The 25,665-nt window shown below is 47.5% G+C and overlaps 1 protein-coding gene across 1 annotated transcript in view; it reads left to right on the top strand.

Annotated features, from left to right (window-relative positions):
- Positions 1-12,789, top strand: part of TMX1 (thioredoxin related transmembrane protein 1) — a 31,019-nt gene extending 18,230 nt beyond the window's left edge. The window contains exon 8 of the mRNA XM_073350160.2: positions 12,111-12,789. Coding sequence (XP_073206261.1) covers positions 12,111-12,175 — 65 coding nt within the window. The 3' untranslated portion in view covers positions 12,176-12,789. The remainder of the gene's footprint in view (positions 1-12,110) is intronic.
- Positions 12,790-25,665: the final 12,876 nt, after the last annotated feature.

The following is a 25,665-nucleotide window of genomic DNA, read 5'->3' as shown; positions in this document are numbered from 1 at the left end:
GAACCTCTCTGGCTGAGGATCACCTTGGGGGTGATAAGGCGTTGTCCTAGACTTTTTAATTCCTGCTATCTTCAGCACCTCCTTCAGAAGGTGACTCTCAAAATCCCGCCCCTGATCAGAGTGTATCCGAGCCGGGAATCCATAGACTGAGAAATATTTGTCCCACAATACTCGAGCAACGGTGGTGGCCCTCTGATCACGTGTGGGATATGCTTGTGCATACCGTGTAAAATGGTCAGTCACTACTAGAATGTTTCCAACATTCCTCTTGTCTACCTCTACAGACAAGAAATCAATGCATACCAACTCCAAAGGTTTGTTGCTGGTGATGTTCTTGAGATATGCAGCCCTCGTGGGCAGAGTTTTCCTTTGAACACATCGAGCGCAAGTCTCACATTTCCTGCGAACATCTTCAGCCATTCGGGGCCAATAGAACCTACTACGAATAAGTTCCAGGGTCCTCTCCATCCCTAAATGCCCAAAGTCATCATGCAGGGCCCTCATGGCCAGGGCTCTGTACTTTTTTGGCAGTACTAGTTGTGCTCGTTGTTTTTGTAAAGGGTCAGTGGTCATTCGGTGTAGCACTCCCTGAATCAGTTTTAGTTTGGTCCATTCTCTCAATAGTAGTTTACCCTCCGGGTTAGGTGGGACAACCGCAGTTGGGCTTCGCCCCTCCCTTTTGGCAAGTAGTGTATCACGAATGTCAATATCTTGCCGCTGGGCTTCTTGCCAGTCAGCCGCATTGAGCATGGGCAAAGGAGATTGGTCTAATGCAATATAGTTCACCGAAGCAGAAGGCATGCATTCAGGGGGCAGGCCCAAAGCTTCTGCAACACATCCCTGAAAGTCTTCACGGGCCTCTGGCTCTCGGCGACTCACACTGCAAATAGCTCTCACTCCATCTGTGGGTATCACAGCAACTTCTGGAGCCTGCGGACGCCTGGACAATGCATCTGCATCTACATTGCTTCTCCCTGATCGGTACTGAATGCTGAACTCATAGCTAGCCAAGGCGGCCACCCATCTCTGCCCTGTAGCATCCAGCTTAGCACTTGTTAACACATAAGTCAGTGGATTGTTGTCTGTCCACACCTGGAACTGAGCACCATACAAGTAGTCTCGAAATTTCTCAGTGATGGCCCATTTCAAGGCCAAAAACTCCAGCTTGTGGGTGGGATAGCGAGTTTCACTATCAGACAATCCTCGGCTGGCAAAGGCTACAGGTTTACATTTGCCTTCCACTTCCTGGTACAGGACTGCTCCCAGACCCTCCAAACTGGCATCAGTATGCAGGATAAATGGTTTGCTTGGGTCAGCAAAAACTAGGACTGGAGCATGAGTTAGGCAAGTAATGATTTCTTGAAAAGCCCTTTCACATCTCTCATCCCACCGTGGCCCAAATGGTGCAAAGGGGCCATTGTGTCTCTGCACAGGAGGCTTTGGGGACCTCCCCTTATTCTTGGACTTAGATTTGTTCTTGCTGGACTGATGTCCCCTGGTAAGATCATTCAGAGGCTTTACAATCGTAGCATAGTTTTTCACAAATCTGCGGTAGTAGCCACTAAATCCAAGGAAGGTCTTGAGTTCTCTGTAGTTACTTGGACGTGGCCATGTAGTGAGTGCTTCTATTTTATCAGGATCAGTACTCACACCTTCTTGGGACACAATGTGACCCACATACTTCACTGAGGTTCTGCAGAACTGGCATTTGTCAATTGAAAGCTTCAGACCATAATCCTCCAACCTATCAAGCACTTTAAGAAGTCTTTCTTCATGCTCCTCTAAGGTTCTTCCAAACACAATCAGGTCATCCAAATAAACTAACACTTGCAGTAAATTCATGTCTCCCACAACTTTCTCCATGAGACGTTGAAAAGTGGCAGGTGCTCCAGAAATCCCTTGGGGCATGCGTTCGAACTGATAAAACCCTAATGGGCAGATGAAGGCTGTCTTCTCCTTATCTTCTTCTCCCAGAGGGATCTGGTAGTATCCACTTCGAAGATCCAACACAGAGAACCACTGGCTTCCCAGCAAACAGTCTAAGGCGTCTTGCACTCGAGGCATAGTGTACTGGTCGACCACCGTACGGCTGTTTAGGGTGCGGTAGTCAATACACATCCGGATTTTCCCATTCTTTTTGCGGACTACCACAATGGGTGAGGCGTATGGGCTGCGGGACTCTGTAATGATGCCATTCGCAGCCAGCTCCTGAAGATGATGTCGCACATCTTCCATCTCAGAGAGAGCAATCTTCCTAGATCTCTCCCTGAAAGGTCGAGAGTCATGTAGTCTGATATTGTGCTCTACTCCTTTTGCACATCCCACATCCCACTCATGCAGTGAGAACACCTTGGATCTTTCACAAAGTTTCTTCCTCAGGCGATCTTTCCAGTCCTCGGACACTGGTGAATCTCCAAAGTCAAACTTTGCTGGGTCTATTGCCGGAACTGGAGTTTCATACTGGGGTTTTACAATCGACTCAGGCTCAAAGAGGTCTGCTATCTTTTGTCCTTGCTTCACAAAAATATCACGACTCGTTTCATTAGCAATCAGTATAGTCACCCTTTCCTGGGCTTCAGCAGGTAGGGTTATGACTCCACTGGGGACCAGCACTCCTTCAGGGAGCTCTCCTCCCATCGGCTGCTCTATCATTGCTAACGTCCCTTTACTGCCTTTCAGACAGGTACTCATGACAAGCACTTCTTGCTCCGTCCTTGCAGGCACTACTAAGGGGGTTGTGCCCGCGTACTTCAGTGCCCCAAGCGGTAGCTCAGATGTGTCCCTTTTAGCGCTCTCAATTTTCCTATAGGCTTCAGCACAAAGCGTATGGATCATCAGGGTATTCAGGTACTGGTCTCCAGCCCGCCTTCTGCAGTAATCCGCGAGTACCTTGAAGAGACTGGAGTTGGTCCCTATCAGCACAGACACATCAGAAGTCCCTTTAGGGTCAGGGCATATTAAGGCAGCTGTGTCTACCTCTTCTCTTACCCCAGCAACCTCCTCTGGGAATTCCAGGTGCACTATGACATACCCTTGATAGGGGTATTCATCCATGCTGAGGCCACATAGGCCAAGGCCAGTCAGTGGCTGTATAGGCAGGTGCCTAAGCATCTGTTGGTAGAATGACTGAAATATAATAGTCACTTGAGATCCAGTGTCAAGCACTGCTTTACACTCCACCCCTTCGATCCTCACCATGACCTCTGCTCGAGGCCCTATCAGTCCTGCAGGGATCCCAGCTGGAAAGTCTTTTCTGGGGGAATCTTCAAATCCTGCAGACCTGGGGGGTCCCCGTCCCCAGACCCTCTGGCAGCTACCGGATCTCTCCCAACTGATCCTCAGCTTTCCATACACTAAGGAGGGGTTTTCTTCATTACGGCACTTGGCAGCACTGTGTCCATCCTGACCACATCGGTAGCAGAAGAATTGACCTTTCCCCCTTCGCCTGGGGGGGATGGTGGCTCTAAGTGCGGGCTTCTCAATCGCCACAGTTTGAGGCTTCTTATTCCTAGAAGTCTTAACTCGGTCAACGGTACTTTGCAGCTCAGCTATCCGTTCCGTCAGGACCTGCATTTGTTGGGCAAGTTCCTCTCTGGTGCTCACCATCAGTACACTGGCCATTTGCAGTGGTGTTGTGCTGGCTGGCTCCGATGTTTGGGCTTCCCAAAACTCACTGGCAGCCTGCCTTTCTTCCTCCTCTCGGACCTCTTTTATCAGCTGGGAGTAACTTGGGGGATGTTCCCGTCGTTCTCTTAGCCGGAGATGAAGTAGAATCGGGTTCTGATACTGAGTTCCTCTTACAATTTGAGCCAGTCTGGTCTGATCCATCTGCTCAGCAGTCACTGCTCCCCTCATGACAGCTCTCTGAAGCAGTCTCTCCAGTCTCTGTATGTAGGCTGAAGCCTTCTCGCCCTTTTGTTGTCGGGAATTAAGGAACTTACAGTAGCTGTCTTCAGGGCCCTCTACGCTCCCAAAGTTGTGTTCAAGGGCCTCTAGGCAGTCCTTCACACTGACCCCAGGGTCAATGAGCTTCAGGGTGCGAATCACATCTAATGCTGGGCCGCCAAGGCTCTCTATAAGGCATCTTCGCTTTTCTGCATCTGGTACGGCCCACTCTTGCAGCATTTCAGTGGTATGCTCTAACCAGGGTTCAAACTCCTCCTCCCCAGCAAATAATCTTAACTTACGACAAGAGTCTGACTCAGCATGGGACAGCACAACCTTTTCCAATATTTGCCCCAGAGCTTTTGTCCAATCATCAGCCGAGGCTGCAGCCTCCGAGCTAGAAGCTGCTGAGCCAGGGCCCAACAAACCTGACATATTAGCCATTATACAAACAGTAATTTCCTCAAAATATAAGCACAAACAAAAAAAATATATAAATTGTTTCCCAATGTAGTAGATCACTCAACAGGTGCTTGCGAGGGGTACTGACCCAGGCGATCCCGGACGAGCCCCCAAAAATGTAACCCTTCTGCCCGTCAGAGTTGGCAGCAACAAGGGCCGGGTTCAATATCTAGGGGTTCCATTCCAATAACACAATGCAAACCAGCTCGAGCCCCCACCCAGTGACCTGGGAAAAATATATACCACCCCCGCTGGGCGCCTCCAAGAGGCAATACTTCCCCTCTCGCAAGCACAGAGTCTGAGTGTAGCAAAAGTCTTTTAATAACAGAGAGAAACAATGTGGCATTATGTTGGGGAAACACCACCAACCGGATTCATAACACAACCCATGAGCAAAAACAACCCCACCCCAGGCAAATTGGGGCATGCCCTTTTCCCTTTGGTTCTTGAGTCCAGCAACCCCAAAAGTCCAATGCCCCAAAAGTCTCTGTCCCTGGTCAGGGCAGCCCCAGAGTTCGAAAGTTTATCAGCGGAGCTTTACCTCCCAACCTGGGTGGAAATGGGACGGGGGTAAGAGGCACCTTACGTGATCTGAAGCTGACCGCCCCATAGCTCCATAGCGGCGCTCCGCTTCGCCAGCCGCCCCACAAAACTCCTTCGCGCAGCTGCGCTCCGCTCCACCAGCCGCCCCACGAACTCCTTCGCTCAGCTGCGCTCCGCTCCACCAGCCGCCCCACGAACTCCTTCGCTCAGCTGCGCTCCGCTCCGCCAGCCGCCCCACGAACTCCTTCACTCAGCTCCACGGCCCACAAGCAGCTCCTGCCATCCACACACTGCTCCGCGTCGAACTGCTTCACCAGCCGTCCCGCAAACTGCTCCACAATATATCTTCAGGCTCCCCCACTACTTAACACAACACTCAGTGATTTCAGCTCTTAGGTGAATTCAGCTTATAGTAGGGGAGCCCCAGTGCTGGTGCACTGTCAGCCCAAAGTGAGCTCAGCAGCCTATAACTAGACTTCTAATGAAATCAAAATTAGCTCTGATATTCCACAGTGGAGAGAGGAGGAAGTACAATCAGCATGTAAGGCCCTCACCAAGGGGCCCATGCCACCAAGTATTAATACTTGTCCCCAGCCTCTCTCCATTCACACAGTTTTGGAACCCATGACCCTTGCCTAGCGAGTGCTACTTAGATGATGGTGAATCCCTCCATCGTAACAAAAGGCCACGTACAGTTCCAAGCACAGTTCCCATAATCAGGGTAATAACAATTTATTCTTCCTGCCCCAATAACAGAGACACTGGGGATCCCACAGCGGCCAAAGTGACCATTTGGGCAGCTATGGTCTCATTCTAGGCGTGGTGGGTGTGCCTATGCAAATGAGATCTGCCCCTGAAGTTCTTTTCCACAACTTGCCACACCTCACCACCAGATGTCAGGGTGGAGCTCATCCTGACACTGCTTACAGATGTACAGCTCTTTGTACAGCCGTTCAGCAAACGGTGCTGTTCTGCAGTTAAATGGAGAGTAAGTGATGCTGAAAGTATGAAACAGACCAATACTTTTCTTCAGTCTGCCTAAATTGAGTAAATATTCCAAAAATGAAGATTTGACTTCTGCCTCTACTGTACCTTTCCCTAAAATTCAGACTTGTTCAGAGCTGGCACATAGACAAGGTGCCAATGCTAAGAATCACCTAAATCTCTGAAAAGCAGCTTCTAGTTGCTAAACCCTAGTCTCTACTGGGGCTCTAGCTGGTTTTAAAACTGATTTGAATCTTTGGGACTATTTCCCCAGTTGAGACACCACCTTCAGGTATTTTTGTTGACAAGAAAAAAGTCAAATGCATAAATTATTCACCTTTGAGGATTAGTACCAGGAAAAGAGCATCTGAAATACATCTTTTAATAACCTCTGTAGATGGGATGATAAATACAGCAATAAGCCCCAAAAGTATATCCCCTAGCAGGTGGCCTTTATGTACTCAAGAAAGAGAGCCTCATGCACACCTTCTGGTGTGGTTTATTCCTTGTTAGACTGAACAGCTCCTTCATTTTACATCTCAGTGTTTTTAAATTTTTTTTTAAAAGTGCAGTATTTCGGGGGTCAAGGATAGGTCATCCTCCCCTATTAAAAATAGTCCTTTAAGGACAGCAGACAAAAATAGAGAACAAAATTATAGCACCCTTTTTCTGGCCTCTTTTGTACACAATTATTTTTTCCCTCACTTTTTTTTGTCTTAGGTCTTTCTCTCTCCTTGAAATAAATTCATGGTCTTGTCTTTCCTTTCAGTGGCAGTTTCTGGCATAATGCTAACTTTTTATTCCTAAAGCGGGGCATATCTGTTGTTATGAGAATTCAACATGGCCAGAGGACCACTAACTGCTGTTTAATTGGCATCTGGGCATATAGTGGGGGAGGGAAAGGCGTTTATTCCCTGATTCAGCAAAGGATTTAAATATATGCTTAATTTCAAGCATGTGCTTGACTTGAATGGGATTAGTCACCTGCTTAAGTGCTTTGCTGGAATGGAGACATAGAAAGGGCCCTAGTGGGCTTGAGGATGAGGCTGGGCTGGACTGCCTGGGGAAGCTGTAGTATCCCTTTGATGGGAAACCAGAGGTAGGTCAGTGGTTGTTGCAGACATGGGGCAGGTTTAATTACACCTTGAATTTGGAGACAGAGGTTCAGGGCGCTCAGTTTGTTAGTAAGGGTGACTATTTGAAGAACAGCAGCCGCCTGCTAGAAAGAGGCAGCTGGCCCCTGGGGTTGGGGTTGGGGGGGGGGTTGCGGAAAAGGGGTTTACAGGTTTAACAGCTGATCCTATGACAACTATTGAAATGGTCCAGTACAGAGACGGAAGATTAAGAGAGAAGGTATCTCAGTTGACTTCAGTGGGCTTTGGATCAGGCTCCTGTTGAGGCAATGAGAGCCTCGCTGTGAGTCTGTGACCAAGTGTGACATCAGGAAGGCCTAACCAGAATGTGGCCGTGGACACTCACTTTCATTTGCCAGCCTCTCCTATATCTGAGCATCATGTCACTTGGTCATTTGTCAAGTTAGACTGAGCCAAAGGCCTTTAGCCACACAAGCTCCCCTGGGTTATCCCTTTTGTTGGGCCAACCCAGCCCAAGCAGCCATTGATTGAATATGTCTAAAGACTGATGGATCTTTTTGCTTCTATGCCTGGTCCTTCCAAGTCGGGGCTGAGAGGAAACCTGCACGGTGACTGCCTGCTCTATGAATAAGTAAGTCTTCAGTTGCCAGAGGCGTCAAGCCTGTGCATGTGAACCAACACAACCATGTCCATTGCAGGGGATCCACGCCAAGTGTGTGTGTGGGGGGGTGCCTTGCTGAGCCCCTGCTGCAAAATCCCTGTCTTCCTGCGCAGGTGATGGGGGTGTCCTTGGTGTGTTGGAGGCTGGCCCTGGCTGATATCACTAGGATAAGAGACCTCTGGACTATGGCTGGTAATACTGGGTCAACCATGGGGTGCACACTCTTCGTGTCCCCTGCTGTGTGCTCTAGGAGATGAAGGCTGCCCAGCCTCTCTTCTGTGTCTTGAGCAGGTCCTGTGAAAAGGGTGTTCTCCACCTTCCTGTAGCTACTGGCCCATCAGAACTCAACTTCAGGCTCCTACCCCACAAACCACCCTGCTGGCTGCCCCCAGCATATCACCTAGGCAGGCTGAATGCCGTCCAGCGGGCCTGCTTCAGAGCCACACCCGGGGACCATCTCTACGTGTCTGCTCTCCATGACATGTGCTTCCTTGCTCTCGTGTCCTGCCCTACTACTAAATGGCAGGATGCCCTTCCACCTAGCAAGGGTGAGCCTTCATGCAGCTCTGGTCTTGTGGCCTGCTGTGGTTATCAGCTGGTGGCTCTTACACAGGGGCTGTTAGCCTGGGTGCGTGGCAGGCACAGTTCACAGAAATCTCTGACGCCTTCCCCTGTTGTGGTGAGAGGGAGACCCTGGCCTACCTGCAGAGTGCCATGTTGCCGCTCCTCTTTCAGCTCCTTCAGGCCGAGTGAGGTTCTGGCCATGCTTTCCTCCACAACTGTTCCTGTCTACGTGGCCCATCTGTGGCTCCACAAAGGCACGAGACGCCTTGTCAGTCTTCCTAGCTCTGGCCATCCATAAGTCCAGGAGGAGGAAGCTGGATGGGGAGGTTCTCTGTGACTGTGGGGCCTTTTTCCATTCCCTGGCCATTTCATGCATCCAGGCCAAGATCCTCTGGCATGGGTCGCTGACTCCTTCATGGAGCATTAGGGGTCTGCAGTTCTCTACTCTGACTCCCCATCCGGTGCCTTGTTTTACACTGCTTATGGCCTCTTAGAATTCTGTGCATGTGAATCATACATGATGGAAAGGTACACCCTTAAAACAATGTCAGCTTCTAAAATATTTGTGAGCATCTGGGGAAAATAAACTTATTACATCTTTTAGTGGTTTTTTTTGTTTTGTTTTTGTTTTTTGGAAGATTCATTTTGAGAGGTAGAATGTGACTTCTAAATCAGGAAGCTTTAAAAAATGCAGAATGAATCATTTTCATCAGTAAATCATTATTCCACAATTATATTTGTGTTGGTAATTAGTGGCAATACTTGGCTTCTGCTTCTTCAAGAACTAATAGTATGATATTTTGGGGGCTCTTATGAATGTCAGACTCAGCAGAGGCCTCAAAGCCCCTTGATCCTCCCATGTATTATAATTTCTGAGAGAGGTGATCTCTCTATACTCCTCTATAATTTGCATCTTGTTTTGGGGGGGATTGCAAGTAAATGGGTGCTTGGATACTATAGTGACTGATGCCATATAAATACTTGACATATAGGCAAATGAAGGGAGGAGATACACCAGTACTCCATCCCTTCTGCAAGTGGCATCCTGTATCCCTGTAATTTTAGCCACAGGCAAATTTAAATGCTGTGTCCGCAAATGTAGACGTTGTCTTCTGTGCTAGGCATGGAGTTATTTACCCTTCACGTGCAGTGGGATTGCTGTGGTTGCCACAGCTACATGCGGGAGAGAGCTTTTACTCGATTAACGTCATCGCGTTGGGTTTGCTCTGGTGCAGCTGCACTGAAGACCTGCTATTAACACTGATGCCATAAATCATTTCCAGCTGACTTCTCTGAAGAGCCAAGAGCTTGTTCACTGGCTGACCACACGGTCTGTCTCTGAACAGCGTTTTCATCAATCCTCCAAAAACAAAAAACTAAGACGGGAATTATGTCCGGGAAGTGAATTAGACAGGGGAGCAGAATAGATGTGATTGCAGTTATGTGAGCTCCTTGTTTGAGAGCTACCTTATCTGTTTGTCTTCCTAGTAGGGGTGGTGCTACTATTAGGGACAGCAAATGGTTCTTCAGTGAACCATTTCCTGACTAGTGACGTATTCAGCTGTGATTCTGTATAAACCATTAGCGTTTGGGCTCTTGCCTATGGAATCTGCTTCAGTCCTTTGATTCCTACATGGAGATACAAAACTTTTCCATTTGGCCCTCATCCTAAATTTTCCAGTTGTTTTCTACACTGCAGAGCTTTCTACACTGTCAGACAAACGAGTAAAAGGTTTCCCTTTTCTCTTCCCAGTCCATGTAGCTGTATTCTTTTCCACTTGGAAATGTGTTGGAATAGAAATGCAATGGGTTTTTATGCTGGACCATTTGCTTAACAGCTTGAGTTGTGTACCTTCAGATATGCATCGGGTATCCACAAAAGAGCTTTTGTGTGAGCACACCAATGTCTGTTCCATACCCTGCTGATCCAGGTGTGGAAACATAAATAATACAGATGATGTGGTCCCCTGGTGTTAGGTTAGGGAAGTTTGAATAAACAGTGGTAGGGGAAATGATTGTGAGTTTGTTGGAAGCCCCAGTGCAGGTGAACATGCTACGGCAATGTACGAGCAGCAGAAGGAAAATCTTTGGAAGAAACATTAATCAGGCAGATATCAAATATCTCTTGTTCCGAGTGAGCAATTTAGTAACAACATATATTATAGTTACATTTGATTGATGTCTTTACAAAAAAAAAAGCTTTGGTTTATAAAGGTAAAATAGATTACGGCCAAAGGAACTTGTGATTGTTGGGTGCCTCAGTTTCAGGTGCCTCCACTTCTTGTATACTTAAAAAACCCAACAACAACAACAAAACACAACACCTTGGCTCAAATCTCACAATATGCTGCTGTAACATTTAGAAACTAATGGAGAAATGTGACATCGCCACAAGGCCCTGGTCTACACGAGGAGTTGAGGTCGAATTTAGCAGCGTTAAATCGATTTAACCCTGCACCCGTCCACACGACGAAGCCCTTTTTTACGATTTAAAGGGCTCTTAAAATCGATTTCCTTACTCCATCCGTGACAAGGGGATTAGCGCTGAAATCGGCCTTGCCGGGTTGAATTTGAGGTACTGTGGACACAATTAAATGGTATTGGCCTCCGGGAGCTATCCCAGAGTGCTCCATTGTGACCGCTCTGGACAGCACTCTCAACTCAGATGCACTGGCCAGGTAGACAGGAAAAGGCCTGCGAACTTTTGAATTTCAATTTCCTGTTTGGCCAGCGTGGCAAGCTGCAGGTGACCATGCAGAGCTCATCAGCAGAGGTGACCATGATGGAGTCCCAGAATCGCAAAAGAGCTCCAGCATGGACCGAATGGGAGGTACAGGATCTGATCGCTGTATGGGGAGAGGAATCCGTGCTATCAGAACTCTGTTCCAGTTTTCTAAATGCCAAAACATTTGTCAAAATCTCCCAGGGCATGAAGGACAGAAGCCATAACAGGGACCCGAAGCAGTGCTGCGTGAAACTTAAGGAGCTGAGGCAAGCCTACCAGAAAACCAGAGAGGCGAACGGCTGCTCCAGGTCAGAGCCCCAAACATTCCACTTCTATGATGAGCTGCATGCCATTTTAGGGGGTTCAGCCACCATTACCCCAACTGTGTGCTTTGACTCAGTCAATGGAGAGGGACGCAACACGGAAGCAGGTTTTGGGGACAAGGAAGATGATGATGAGGTTGTAGATAGCTCACAGCAAGCAAGCGGAGAAAGCGGTTTTCCCAACAGCCAGGAACTGTTTCTCACCCTGGACCTGGAGACAGTACCATCCGAACCCAACCAAGGCTGGCTCCTGGACCCACTAGGTGGAGAAGGGACCTCCGGTGAGTGTACCTTTTAAAATACTATACATGGTTTAAAAGCAAGCATGTTTAATGATTAATTTGCCCTGGCATTCGCGGCTCTCCTGGATGTACTCCCAAAGCCTTTGCCAAAGGTTTCTGGGGAGGGCAGCCTTATTGCGTCCTTCATGGTAGGACACTTTACCACTCCAGGCCAGTAGCACGTACTTGGGAATCATTGTACAACAAAGCATTGCAGTGAATGTTTGCTGGCGTTCAAACTACATCTGTTCTTTATCTCTCTGTGTTATCCTCAGGAGAGTGAGATATCATTCATGGTCACCTGGTTGAAATAGGGTGCTTTTCTTAAGGGGACATTCAGAGGTGCCCGTTCCTGCTGGGCTTTTTGCCTGTGGCTGAACAGAAATGTTCACCGCTGTTAGCCATGGCGAGGGGGGAGTGGTGAGGGGCTAGCCACATGCTGGGGGGAGGCAAAATTTGACCTTGGAACAAAAGCACATGTGCTATGTATGTAATGTTAACAGCAAGGTTTACCGTGAAAGAGTGTACCCATTGTTCTATAAAATGTGTCTTTTTAAATACCACTGTCCCTCTTTTTTTCTCCACCAGCTGCATGTGTTTCAAAGATCACAGGATCTTCTCCTTCCCAGAGGCTAGTGAAGATTAGAAGGTGAAAAAAACGCACTCGTGATGAAATGTTCTCTGAGCTCATGCTGTCCTCCCACACTGACAGAGCACAGACAAATGTGTGGAGGCAGACAATGTCAGAGTGCAGGAAAGCACAAAATGAGCGGGAGGAGAGGCGGCGGGCTGAAGAGAGTAAGTGGCTGGCTGAAGAGAGGGCTGAAGCTGAAAGGTGGCAGCAGCGTGATGAGAGGAGACAGGATTCAATGCTGAGGCTGCTGGAGTATCAAACTAATATACTACAGCGTATGGTTGAGTTGCAGGAAAGTCAGCAGGAGCACAGACTGCCGCTACAGCCCCTGTGGAACCAACCGCCCTCCGCCCCAAGTTCCATAAACTCCTCACCCAGATGCCTAAGAACGCTTTGGGGGGGCCTCTGGCCACCCAGCCACTCCACTCCAGAGGATTGCCCAAGCAACAGAAGGCTGGCGTTCAATGAGTTTAAAAGTTTTAAACTTTTAAAGTGCTGTGTGGCCTTGTCCTTCCCTCCTCCACCACCCCACTTGGTGCTTCTCTCCTCCACCACACCTCCTGGGCTACCTTGGTAGTTATCCCCCTATTTGTGTGATGAATTAATAAAGAATGCATGAATGTGAAGCAACAATGACTTTATTGCCTCTGAAAGCGGTGATCAAAGGGAGAAGGGGAGGGTGATTAGCTTACGGGGAAGTAGAGTGAACCAAGGGGCAGAGGGTTTCATCAAGGAGACACAAATAACTTTCATACCGTAGCCTGGCCAGTCATGAAACTGGTTTTCAAAGCTTCTCTGATGTGCACTGCGCCCTCCTGTGCTCTTCTAATCACCCTGGTGTCTGGCTGTGCATAACCCACCCCACCATAAACGTCTCCCCCTTACTCTCACAGATATTGCGGAGCACACAGCAAGCAGTAATAACAGTGGGAATATTGGTTTCGTTGAGGTCTAACCGAGTCAGTAAACTGCACCATAGAATCATAGAATATCAGGGTTGGAAGGGACCTCAGGAGGTCATCTAGTCCAACCCCCTGCTCAAAGCAGGACCAATCCCCAATTAAATCATCCCAGCCAGGGCTTTGTCAAGCCTGACCTTAAAAACTTCTAAGGAAGGAGATTCTACCATCTCCCTAGGTAACGCATTCCAGTGTTTCACCACCCTCCTAGTGAAAAAGTTTTTCCTAATATCCAACCTAAACCTCCCCCACTGCAACTTGAGACCATTACTCCTTGTCTTGTCCTCTACTACCACTGAGAATAGTCTAGAACCATCCTCTCTGGAACCACCTCTCAGGTAGTTGAAAGCAGCTATCAAATCCCCTCTCATTCTTCTCTTCTGCAGACTAAACAATCCCAGTTCCCTCAGCCTCTCCTCATAAGTCATGTGTTCCAGACCCCTAATCATTTTTCTTGCCCTTTGCTGGACTCTCTCCAATTTATCCACATCCTTCTTGTAGTGTGGGGCCCAAAACTGGACACAGTACTCCAGTTGAGGCCTCACCAATGTCGAATAGAGGGGGACGATCACGTCCCTCGATCTGCTCACTATGCCCCTACTTATACATCCCAAAATGCCATTAGCCTTCTTGGCAACAAGGGCACACTGCTGACTCCTATCCAGCTTCTCGTCCACTGTCACCCCTAGGTCCTTTTCCGCAGAACTGCTGCCTAGCCATTCGGTTCCTAGTCTGTAGCTGTGCATTGAGTTCTTCCGTTCTAAGTGCAGGACCCTGCACTTATCCTTATTGAACCTCATCAGATTTCTTTTGGCCCAATCCTCCAATTTGTCTAGGTTCCTCTGTAACCTATCCCTGCTCTCCAGCGTATCTACCACTCCTCCCAATTTAGTATCATCCACAAATTTGCTGAGAGTGCAATCCACACCATCCTCCAGATCATTTATGAAGATATTGAACAAAACCAGCCTCAGGACCAACCCCCTGGGGCACTCCACTTGACACCGGCTGCCAACTAGACATGGAGCCATTGATCACTACCCATTGAGCCCAACAATCTAGCCAACTTTCTACCCACCTTATAGTGCATTCATCCAGCCCATACTTCTTTAACTTGCTGACAAGAATACTGTGGGAGACCGTGTCAAAAGCTTTGCTAAAGTCAAGAAACAATACATCCACTGCTTTCCCTTCATCCACAGAACCAGTAATCTCATCATAGAAGGCGATTAGATTAGTCAGGCATGACCTTCCCTTGGTGAATCCATGCTGACTGTTCCTGATCACTTTCCTCTCATGTAAGTGCTTCAGGATTGATTCTTTGAGGACCTGCTCCATGATTTTTCCGGGGACTGAGGTGAGGCTGACTGGCCTGTAGTTCCCAGGATCTTCCTTCTTCCCTTTTTTAAAGATGGGCACTACATTAGCCTTTTTCCAGTCATCTGGGACTTCCCCTGTTCGCCACGAGTTTTCAAAGATAATGGCCAATGGCTCTGCAATCACAGCCGCCAATTCCTTTAGCACTCTCGGATGCAACTCGTCCGGCCCCATGGACTTGTGCACGTCCAGCTTTTCTAAATAGTCCCTAACCACCTCTTTCTCCACAGAGGGCTGGCCATCTATTCCCCATGTTGTGATGCCCAGCGCAGCAGTCTGGGAGCTGACCTTGTTAGTGAAGACAGAGGCAAAAAAAGCATTGAGTACATTAGCTTTTTCCACATCCTCTGTCACTAGGTTGCCTCCCTCATTCATTAAGGGGCCCACACTTTCCTTGGCTTTCTTCTTGTTGCCAACATACCTGAAGAAACCCTTCTTGTTACTCTTGACATCTCTCGCTAGCTGCAGCTCCAGGTGCGATTTGGCCCTCCTGATTTCATTCCTACATGCTCAAGCAATATTTTTATACTCTTCCCTGATCATATGTCCAACCTTCCACTTCTTGTAAGCTTCTTTTTTATGTTTAAGATCTGCTTGGATTTCACCGTTAAGCCAAGCTGGTCGCCTGCCATATTTACTATTTTTTCGACACATCGGGATGGTTTGTCCCTGTAACCTCAACAGGGATTCCTTGAAATACAGCCAGCTCTCCTTTCCCCTTCATGTTAGTCCCCCAGGGGATCCTACCCATCCGTTCCCTGAGGGAGTCGAAGTCTGCTTTCCTGAAGTCCAGGGTCCGTATCCTGCTGCTTACCTTTCTTCCCTGCGTCAGGATCCTGAACTCAACCAACTCATGGTCACTGCCTCCCAGATTCCCGTCCACTTTTGCTTCCCCCACTAATTCTTCCCGGTTTGTGAGCAGCAGGTCAAGAAAAGCTCCCCCCATAGTTGGCTCCTCTAGCACTTGCGCCAGGAAATTGTCCCCTACGCTTTCCAAAAACTTCCTGGATTGTCTATGCACCGCTGTATTGCTCTCCCAGCAGATATCAGGAAGATTAAAGTCACCCATGAGAACCAGGGTGTGCGATCTAGTAGCTTCTGCGAGCTGCCGGAAGAAAGCCTCATCCACCTCATCCCCCTGGTCCGGTGGTCTATAGCAGACTCCCACCACTACATCACTCTTGTTGCTCACACTTCTAAACTTAATCCAGAGACACTCAGGTTTTTCTGCAGTTTCGTACCGGAGCTCTGAGCAGTCACACTGCTCCCTTACATACAGCATACGTACACCAGCGCGCTTTTAAACGTCCAAATGCACATTCTCCACCATTCTGCACTTGCTCAGCCTGTAGTTGAACAGCTCCTGACTACTGTCCAGGCTGCCTGTGTACGGCTTCATGAGCCATGGCATTAAGGGGTAGGCTGGGTCCCCAAGGATAACTATAGGCATTTCAACATCCCCAACGGTTATTTTCTGGTCTGGGAATAAAGTCCCTTCCTGCAGCTTTTGAAACAGACCAGAGTTCCTGAAGATGCGAGCGTCATGTACCTTTCCCGGCCATCCCATGTTGATGTTGGTGAAACATCCCTTGTGATCCACCAGTGCTTGCAGCACTATTGAAAAGTACAGCTTGCGGCTTACGTACTCGGCGGCTTGGTGCTCCGGTGCCAAGATAGGGATATGGGTTCCGTCTATGGCCCCACCACAGTTAGGGAATCCCATTGCAGCAAAGCCATCCACTATGACCTGCACATTTCCCAGGGTCACTACCCTTGATATCTGCAGATCTTTGATTGCGTGGGCTACTTGCATCACAGCAGCCCCCACAGGAGATTTGCCCACTCCAAATTGATTCCCGACTGACCGGTGGCTGTCTGGCATTGCAAGCTTCCACAGGGCTATTGCCACTCGCTTCTCAACTGTGAGGGCTGCTCTTATCTTGGTATTCTTGCGCCTCAGGGCAGGGGAGACAAGTCACAAAGTTCCATGAAAGTGCCCTTACGCATGCGAAAGTTTCGCAGCCACTGGGAATCATCCCAGATCCGCAACACTATGCGGTCCCACCAGTCTGTGCTTGTTTCCCGAGCCCAGGATCGGTGTTCCACCACATGAACCTGCCCCATTAGCACCATGATGCCCACATTTCCAGGGCCCGTGCTTTGAGAGAAGTCTGTGTCCATGTCCTCATCACTCTCGTCACCGCGCTGACGTTGCCTACTCGCCCGGTTTCGCTTTGGCAGGTTCTGGTGCTGCATATACTGCTGGATAATGCGTGTGGTGTTTAATGTGCTCCTAATTGCCAAAGTGATCTGAGCGGGCTCCATGCTTGCCGTGGTATGGCGTCTGCACAGAAAAAAGGTGTGGAACGATTGTCTGCCATTGCCCTGATGGGGGGAGGGGCGACTGACAACACGGCTTACAGGGTTGGTTTACAGGGAATTAAAATCAACAAAGGGGGTGGCTTTGCGAGAAACAGAATGGCCCCCTCAAGAATAGAACTCAAAACCTCAAGGATAGAACTCAAAACTGGGTTTAGCAGGCCATTGATTTCACGCAGGGAGAGAGGAGAAACTGAATACAAAACAAATCTGGTCTATTTCTTGTTTTGATCCACTTCATCTATCTTTATACATCTTGCTGGCAGCAGACTGTGCAGTACGGCCGCTAGCCATCGTCATCTCCTGGGTGCTCGGCAGAAGACGGTGCAGTATGACTGCTGGCCATCATCTTCTGAGACGAAACTTAAAAGGGAAATGACCTGGCTGAGTCACTCCCATGCTTGCCCAGGTGCCCCTGACCTCACTGAGGTCGGTTAAAAGGGTACCCAGGACTATGTCGACGACGGCTACCAGTCATACTGCACTGTCTGCTGCCAAAAGGCAATGAGCTGCTGCTGTGTAGCAATGCCGTACCGCGTCTGTCAGCACCCAGGAGACATACGGTGATGGTTAGCTGAGCGGGCTCCATGCTTGCCGTGGTATGGCGTCTGCACAGGTAACTCAAGAAAAAAGGCGCAAAATGATTGTCTGCCCTTGCTTTCACAGAAGGAGGGAGGGAAGGGGGGCCTGACGATATGTACCCAGAACCACCTGCGACAATGTTTTAGCCCCATCAGGCACTGGGATTTCTACCCAGAATTCAAATGGGCGGTGGAGACTGTGGGAACTATGGGATAGCCACCCACAGTGCAACACTCCGGAAGTTGATGGTTGCCTCGGTACTGTGGACACACTCCGCCGACTACATGCACTTAGAGCATTTGTGTGGGGACACACACAATCGACTGTATAAAAACACTTTCTACAAAACCGACTTCTATAAATTCAACCTAATTTCATAGTGTAGACATACCCAAGGAAAACAAGCAAGAGAAGCAAGCAAAAGAAGTAACTGATCATGAATAGCAAGCGTTAATACTACCTGAAGACTGTGTTCCGTTCTGGGTTACTTTGGTGGGAAGGAAGCTCTGAGAAAATAACCTTCATAATTAAGAAACTGGAAGGATTGACTTAAAGGTTTGAAAGAACTCAATAGTGATATCTTGGTTGCTTTAAGGGACGATATAATAATTTACAAAGACATGACATGACATGAACCCCAAGGAAGAGGAGGAGTTATACCAAGTGGATACTAGGAGTGTAACCAGATCTGATGAAATTAAGAAAAGGAAAATTTGTGTTGACTATCAGGAAGAACTTCCTGAACATGAGAACTATAACACTGTGGGATAATCTCTCAAGGGAAGTGGTGGACTGTCCATCCCAGGAAATATTCAAAATTGGACTAGAGAAAGTAAGGTTACTCCACAGGAAATGATTTTGTCCTGGCAGGGGACAGGTTAGATAGCAGAGCAGGTATTTTCCTTCTCTAAATTCTATGATTTGCACTTCAGATAGCTTCAGAGCTTTCCACAATGACAGTGACGTCTGTTCATTGGGAAGAGCATTGAAAAATAGTGCGGAAACTATACTTCTATGTATATATGTGTATTTATGGATATATGTTTATAGAACACAGTATGAAAATACTTCAGCCATCAAGCTTATCCTCTTTTTTTTTTTTCCATATGTTCCTCCAAATTCAGACTTTTTTCCTTGTGAAAAAGGAAATCAGGTGTTTGGAAACAACAAAACAAAAGCATGAACTGAAGAGTGGAATCTGTGTTAAGGTTTTATGTACGTATGGTCCTTGGGCCAGAACCTCAGCTGGCATAAATCAATGTAGCTTCATTGAAATTAGTGGAGCTGTGCTGGTTTACACCGGCTAAGCAACCGGTTCCTTGGGTCTAATGCTTCTGTAATTCAGCTGTTACTTCTACCTAGCTTAGCTTCATAACATGTAATAGCCACCTGTAGCGCGAATATTAGCTGCCCAAATCAGAGAGTAATATTTTAGTAATGTTTCATACACTCACTGCTACATTTTCAACAGCAGCTTCTAAACGGCTGCCCACAATTTTGCATACTACAGGATTTTGCATACCACATATCTTATAACTAATATTTTGCTTGGCCAAAACCTCATTTATATGCCTACAAGCTGTTCACATGCACCACTGAGCAAATGGAGGATTTGCGTGCGAAAATGTAGTTTTAGAACAAAATGTTAGTGTGGGGAAAAATGATCTCCCAGTGCTGGCTGTACTAACTAGTGAGGGTAAAGGCTGTGGTGGTGGCTGCTTTGACACTGTGACCCTTAGCGTTCAAAATACAAGACAAATGGCTAACTTCATATATAAATACCAGGTAAATGGACAGGGACAGGGGGATCTCAGTATCTTTGTGACATATACTGCAGGGAATAATCCCAGCCTTGAAGGGAGGTGGACCATTTGAGCTAATGGCACTCTTCCATCTCTAATTTCTGTGATTTTGAGACTCAGCTCTGGTCTTTCTGTATTGGTTAAGCAAAGTAAAGACACCATTAGTAACTGACATATGGAATATTGCTATAAACACTAGTCTATTCATGTCACCAGTTCATCGCCTCTTACAAAACAGGTAGTAAAGAAGCTGACTTCAGAAGTTCTGACTCTTTCTCTGCCTGCGTAGTTTTATCAGTAAGACGCTCTCGGAGAGAAATGCTTTCTGATGAGGGCAAGCTTCCCTTTTCCTCAGCTTGCCTTCTACATCTTCATTTGCTTGCCATGGAAAACAAAACAAAGTGCTGCCTTGAATGTACTATCTCTTTTCCATGTCTGTGTCTGGTAGCTAATTCACACACACTTAGGTAATGCAAGTCAATGAGCTGTGGGGGGCGCTAGAGTGTTATCAGTGTGACTACAGATTCTATATCTCAGGGATAAAGCTCCAAGATTCTGACCATTTAATCTAAATGGCAACAAACCCATTTTCTTTTCCCTAGCGACTGTCAATTTGTAGATCCATAATTCTATTTGGAAAGATTTCGGCTCCCAGAATCATTAACTCTACATTGGCCACCCACACGAAACACGCCTCCTCCAACAGTTTTGCTCACCGCAGCAAACATCATTTCCCATGCGCCAGCCAAGCTCCTTCCCATCTTTAGTTAATCGGATCAGCACGGAGCTGTATTTCTGTTCATCAAGGCCATCGTGGATGGGTTTTCTGGCTGATCTGCCACAGTTGTTTATTGGCAGCCCTATCCAAAATTGGCTTCCTGTGATTAAAAAACAATGAGGAGTGGAGTGTGTTTGAGGGAGATCTAATTTTGATCAACGCAGCCTGGGAATGGGAACAGATGGGGATTTTAATGAATTAGATTCACTGCTAAATGTTGTCCTCATACAAATCAGCTCAGTTTTCTCTAACAGAATAATAATAAGAAGAGAAAATATTTAATTTCACTAAACTTCTCCCCCCCGCCCCCTGCCCCCCGCCCCCCGCCACCAGCCCCAGACCTATCCCTCAAGCATAGGCTTTTATCCTGCTGCCCATCACAGTAGTATCCACCTAAAATCACCAGCAATAGTGAAGGGTCCCTAGCGAATTTCCTGGAGTCTCTGGCACTTTTCAGGGTAAAACTGCTGCTTAGGTTAGGGTTTGCTTTGGTGGTTAGATCATATTGATTGACTTTTCTTGGTTATGCTGATTTCAGAATAATATCTAATAGACGCAGAAGCTACGTTTCTTAAGCCGCTTGCAAAAGTTTGAGGAAGGATCAGCTCTAAAAGCCAACCTCGTCCCCCAGCCCTTTTGCTGAAAAGTTGCTAGGGCTGCAATGAGTGAATGTAGTGTGTTAGCTTAAGGCAGCATGGGTGAAATTCACCCACATGAGCCCTGAAAGCCCCCTCTGCTGAGGGTGGGAATGATGGGCCTCTGCCATGCTGTGTCCTATGGGGCTGGGCCCCAGACTGGTTCTGGAGCATGAGGAAGCAAGGCTTAGAGGTTGAGGAAGAACAGCTGGGCTGGAGCAAGGGCTGCTGTTACAGGGCCTCCCCAGAGAATGTAGGAGACCCAAGCTCTAGATATCGTTCCCAACACAAAGCTGACTGACTCAGGGGTGTATTTCAACCTGCATGAGTAATAGCTGCTCCTGACTTCACTAGGAGGGTGGTGAAGCACTGGAATGGGTTATGTAGGGAGGTGGAGGAATCTCTTTCCTTAGAAAGAAAAGGAGTACTTGTGGCACCTTGGAGACTAACCAATTTGTTTGAGCGTAAGCTTTCGTGAGCTACATGAAAGCTTATGCTCAAATAAATTGGTTAGTCTCCAAGGTGCCACAAGTACTCCTTTTCTTTTTGTGAATACAGACTAACACGGCTGTTACTCTGAAATCTTTCCTTAGAGGTTTCTAAGGTCAGGCTTGAAAAAGTCCTGGCTGGGATGATTTAGTTGGGGATTGGTCCTGCTTTGAGCAGGGGATTGGACTAGATGACCTCCTGAGGTCACTTCCAACCCTGATATTCTATGATTCTAAGACTGATCCAAAGCCCAGACAAGTCCATAAGGTGGGCTTTGGTACAGCTGGGCTTTGGTACAGCCAGGGTTGCCAGATGTCCAGTTTTCCACTGGAATGCCTGATTGAAAAGGGACCCTGGTTGCTCCAGTCAGCACCTCTGACTGGGCTGTTAAAAGTCGGGTCAGCAGTGCAGTGGGGCTAAGGCAGGCTCCCTGTCTGCTGTGGCTCTGCACGGCTCCCGGAAGCAGCAGCATGTCTCCCCTCTGGCTCCTACATGTAGGGGCAACCGGGGGCTCCACACGCTGCCCCTGCCCCAAGCACCAGCTCCGCAGCTCCCATTGGCCTCCTACACCCCAAACCCCTCATCCTCAGCCCCACCCCAGAGTCTGCACCCCCAGCTGGAGCCCTCTCACTCCCCCCACACCTCAACCCACTGTCTCAGCTCAGAGCCCCCTCCCACACCCTGAACTCCTCATTTCTGGCCCCACCCTGGATCCCATGCCCCCAGGTGAAGCCCTCACCCCCTCCAGCATCCCAGCCACCTGCTCCAACCCAGTGAAAATGAGTGAGTTAGTGAGGGTGGGGAGAGCGAGCAACAAACGTAGAGGGGAATGGAGTGAGCAGGGGGTGGGACCTCAGAGAAGGGGCGAGGTAGGGGCAGGGCCTCAGAGGAGAAGCATGGCAGGGAGCAGGGCAAATGTGTTTGGTTTAGTGCGAGTAGAAAGTTGACAACCCTAGGTACAGACCCTGAATGCCTGGGATTACTTAATCCTGCATTGCTCCTGTTGAAATGTTCATTCTAGGCAGGAATCCAGTACTCAGTGGTTTGATACACTATCCCTGAGAACTTGGAACCACTTTTACTCTTTTTAATCTTCTCACCAAGTCTGTTCTTCTGTTTCCCCCACTCCTGTGCCCAATTTACAAGTCCAGCCACATTGATAACATTCAGCTGGCAGGCCCTGTTTTCAACTGAAACTCTTTTGGAAAGCATCTGTCATGAGATGTTCGCCTCTCCTCCTGCGATGCTTTTGATTAAAATAATCCAAACTCTGCAGGGCTTGTGGAATTTATATGGCCAACCTAATGGAAAGCAGCAAGCAGCTGGTAAAGGGGTGGCACACAAAGTTGGAACGGGATAACTAGGGTTGCCAACTTTGGTTGGACAAATTCCTGGAGGTTTCATCACATGACATAATCTTTACTTAAAGATTAAGTTTCATTCCTGGAGACTGCAGGACAATCCTGGAGGGTTGGCAACCCAAGGGATAACCAGAACAGGCTGGAGAAAGGGGTATGTGGAGGGCCTAGAGGAGCAGGAGAGGGAGAGCTCAGCTGGCTTTTCTTAATTCCTTTTTAGCCTGGAATAAGTTAATAAGGTGGATGACTGTAAAGAGGAAAAGACAGACACAGGAAACAGGACTGAAAAGGGTGGGGGGACACCACCAAAAGAGACGAGTTTATAAAATGCATCCAAATATCCTTTTTTGGCTAGTCAAGTTTTATAGAGCATTGCATGCCCATCCTGATGTGTGCGTCTGGCTGAGGTTAGTGGCGAAGGTTCAGATGACAGTAGCAGAAATGAACCTCTATTTGAAATCAAACAGGGATTGCAATGCCATGTGGACTGTCTTTACAGCCGATCCTGCTTTTGCTTTGCCAATATGCCCCAGGTGAGAGGCGCCTGGGGCTCTGGGAGCCGATGCTATTAGCTGGGCACAGCAGCACTGGTTTGGCCACGTTCTGACAGTGAATAACACTGGGGTTGGTATCTCGGTGTGCTGCTGTGGTCGAGGCCGGTAGCTGCTGGACAGACAGAACTGATGCAGTGATCAGTACTTTACCAGGTCTAAATACATTTGTGAAACTTGTTAGTTCTCCCAGGTGGAGTAGGATGGAGCTGGTACATTCTAGGGCACACAGACTTTGCACATGGGCTTAATTTATACTACATCAGAAGATGAATTTTATTGTCTCCACACTGTAGCCCAAAGCCTCACAAACCCTCCTCCTCTTTCACGCTCCCAGTCATCTGTGTCCTTTTCTCAAGGCATGTGACTTCTACCGACACATCCTCCACTCCATCCTATTCTTAAAGGATAAAGATCCAAGTGTAATATACATGCCAGATGATACCTGTCCTCAATATTGATGCAAGGCTTATTCAATATGTTCTGTGGTTGATGGAAACAGCCCAATTCAACTGCTTTGCAAATGGAGCCTCAAGAGCCATAGAATCTCAGGGTTGGAAGGGACCTCAGGAAGTCATCTAGCCCAACCCCCTGCTCAAAGCAGGACCAGTCCCCAATTTTTGCCCCAGATCCCCAAATGACCCCCTCAAGGATTGAACTCACAACCCTGGGTTTAGCAGGCCAAATGCTCAAACCACTGACCTATCGCCCCCAATTAAAGATGAGTTGCCATTGCATGGGAGTAAAGTACCCGTAGTTTGAAAGTTACCTCCATCTCCACCAAATGCTGGTTATCACAGAGTAACAGGTTTGGAAGGGACCTCAGGCAGTCATCTAGTCCAACCCCCTACTTAAAGCAGGACCAATCCCCAATTTTTGCCCCAGATCCCTAAATGGCCCCCTCAAGAATTGAACTCACAACCCTGGGTTTAGTAGGCCAATGCTCAAAACACTGAGCTATCCCTCCCCTTCGCCTCGCGTGTTGTGTCCCTTCTATATTCAGTTGTTTCACGGTCCTCTTCTGTGTTTTGGAGACAGTAGTGGAAGCATTTAGCATTTGGATTTTAAAGCTTTTAAACTGTTGGTTTTATATCTTTAGGTCACTGGTGACTTTTTTGGTAGGCAATAACAACATATGCCATTGACTGGTGTAATCTGAGCCAAAATGTGACCTTTTGCAGGTAAAGACAAAATAGCCATTTGGATATTCATAAACTCTAATATATATGGAGAGAGAAAGAGAGGGGGTATATCTTCAGGCTTTTCCACAGTTTCCTGACAATTTTCAAAGTTCTTATTCAGCAGTAATGCAGATTCCAACTTGAGAAGTAGTATGGGAATCCAGATCAAAGTGATTTAAAGTGAAAAATGAACATGAAAACATGAAAGAATAGCACAGTATTCCCTCAATACTGAAGCACAACTACTGACAAACAAATGGATCCCCCACTGTTGATGTCTTTTTGTGGGAGATGACGCCTTTGTATAAAAAGGGGCTATAAAGCTAGATCTGTGCTAGTCAATCCCTTTTATTCACTTACTACTGGAGCCAAGGGAAATTCAGAATTTCTGGTCCACAGGAAATTACAAAATTTCAATCTTTCTTTTCATCCCAGATTGGGGCAAAATGTTGTAATTCCAAAAATATTTGATTTGGAAATATTGAAACAAAACATTTAGGTGTTTTCAAACTCAAAATGTTTCATTTTGGGTTGATGACGTGCCCCAAAATGCTTCACTCCGAGTCATTTAATGCTAAACTCCATTTTCACATTATGACACTTTGGTTGCTGTAGGGAGTTGTTTTGGTGCCATCGAGCTCCCAGACTTCTGCCCCAGGAGTCCTGCCAGACTACATCTTCCATAATGCAACAGAGTCATGTGACTTCCATGCTGCACCAAGAGGGAAATCCGTGCATTGTCTTATAGGAAATGTAGTACTCCAAGGAGACCCGCCTGTAGCGGAGAATGAGGGCCCTAAAGCGATGTGCTGATAGAGAAAGGCAATGTACTGTTTTGTTGAACTGATTCAAAATGAAACACTTTGGGTCAGTTTTTAAACAGGAAATATTCATATTTGGGTCGAACTGACCTGATGACCTGAAATCAAATATTAAATCTCATTTTTCCTGGTGGAAGATCAACATTTTTTGCAGATAATGCATTTTTATCGGAAACCCATTCTGATGGAAAATCCCTGGCCAGCTCTACCTTACTAAATTGAAAAAAAGAAAAGATTTGGTTCAACTCAGTTATTGGGCCCGGATTTCTAAAATTGGGAGTCTGACTCTCTAAAGTGCTGACAAGCTTCCGTAAGGAACTTTAACAGAATCACTGAAATCTGGGGCTACTGAGGACCTTGAGAAGTCATCAAGTCCAGATCCCTGCGCTGAGACTGGACCAAGTAAACCTAAACCATCCCTGACAGGTGTTTGTCTAACCTGCTTTCAAAAACCTCCAGTGATGGGGATTCCACAACCTCCCTTGGAAGCTATTCCAGAGCTTAACCACCCTGACAGTTAGAAAGCTGTTCCTAATGTCTAACCTAAATCTCCCTGGCTGCAGATTAAGCCTGTTACTTCTTGTCCTACTTCCAGTA

Source organism: Lepidochelys kempii, chromosome 6 (assembly GCF_965140285.1).
Source record: "Lepidochelys kempii isolate rLepKem1 chromosome 6, rLepKem1.hap1, whole genome shotgun sequence".
NCBI lineage: Eukaryota > Metazoa > Chordata > Testudines > Cheloniidae > Lepidochelys > Lepidochelys kempii.
This window is presented reverse-complemented; position numbering and strand designations above follow the sequence as displayed.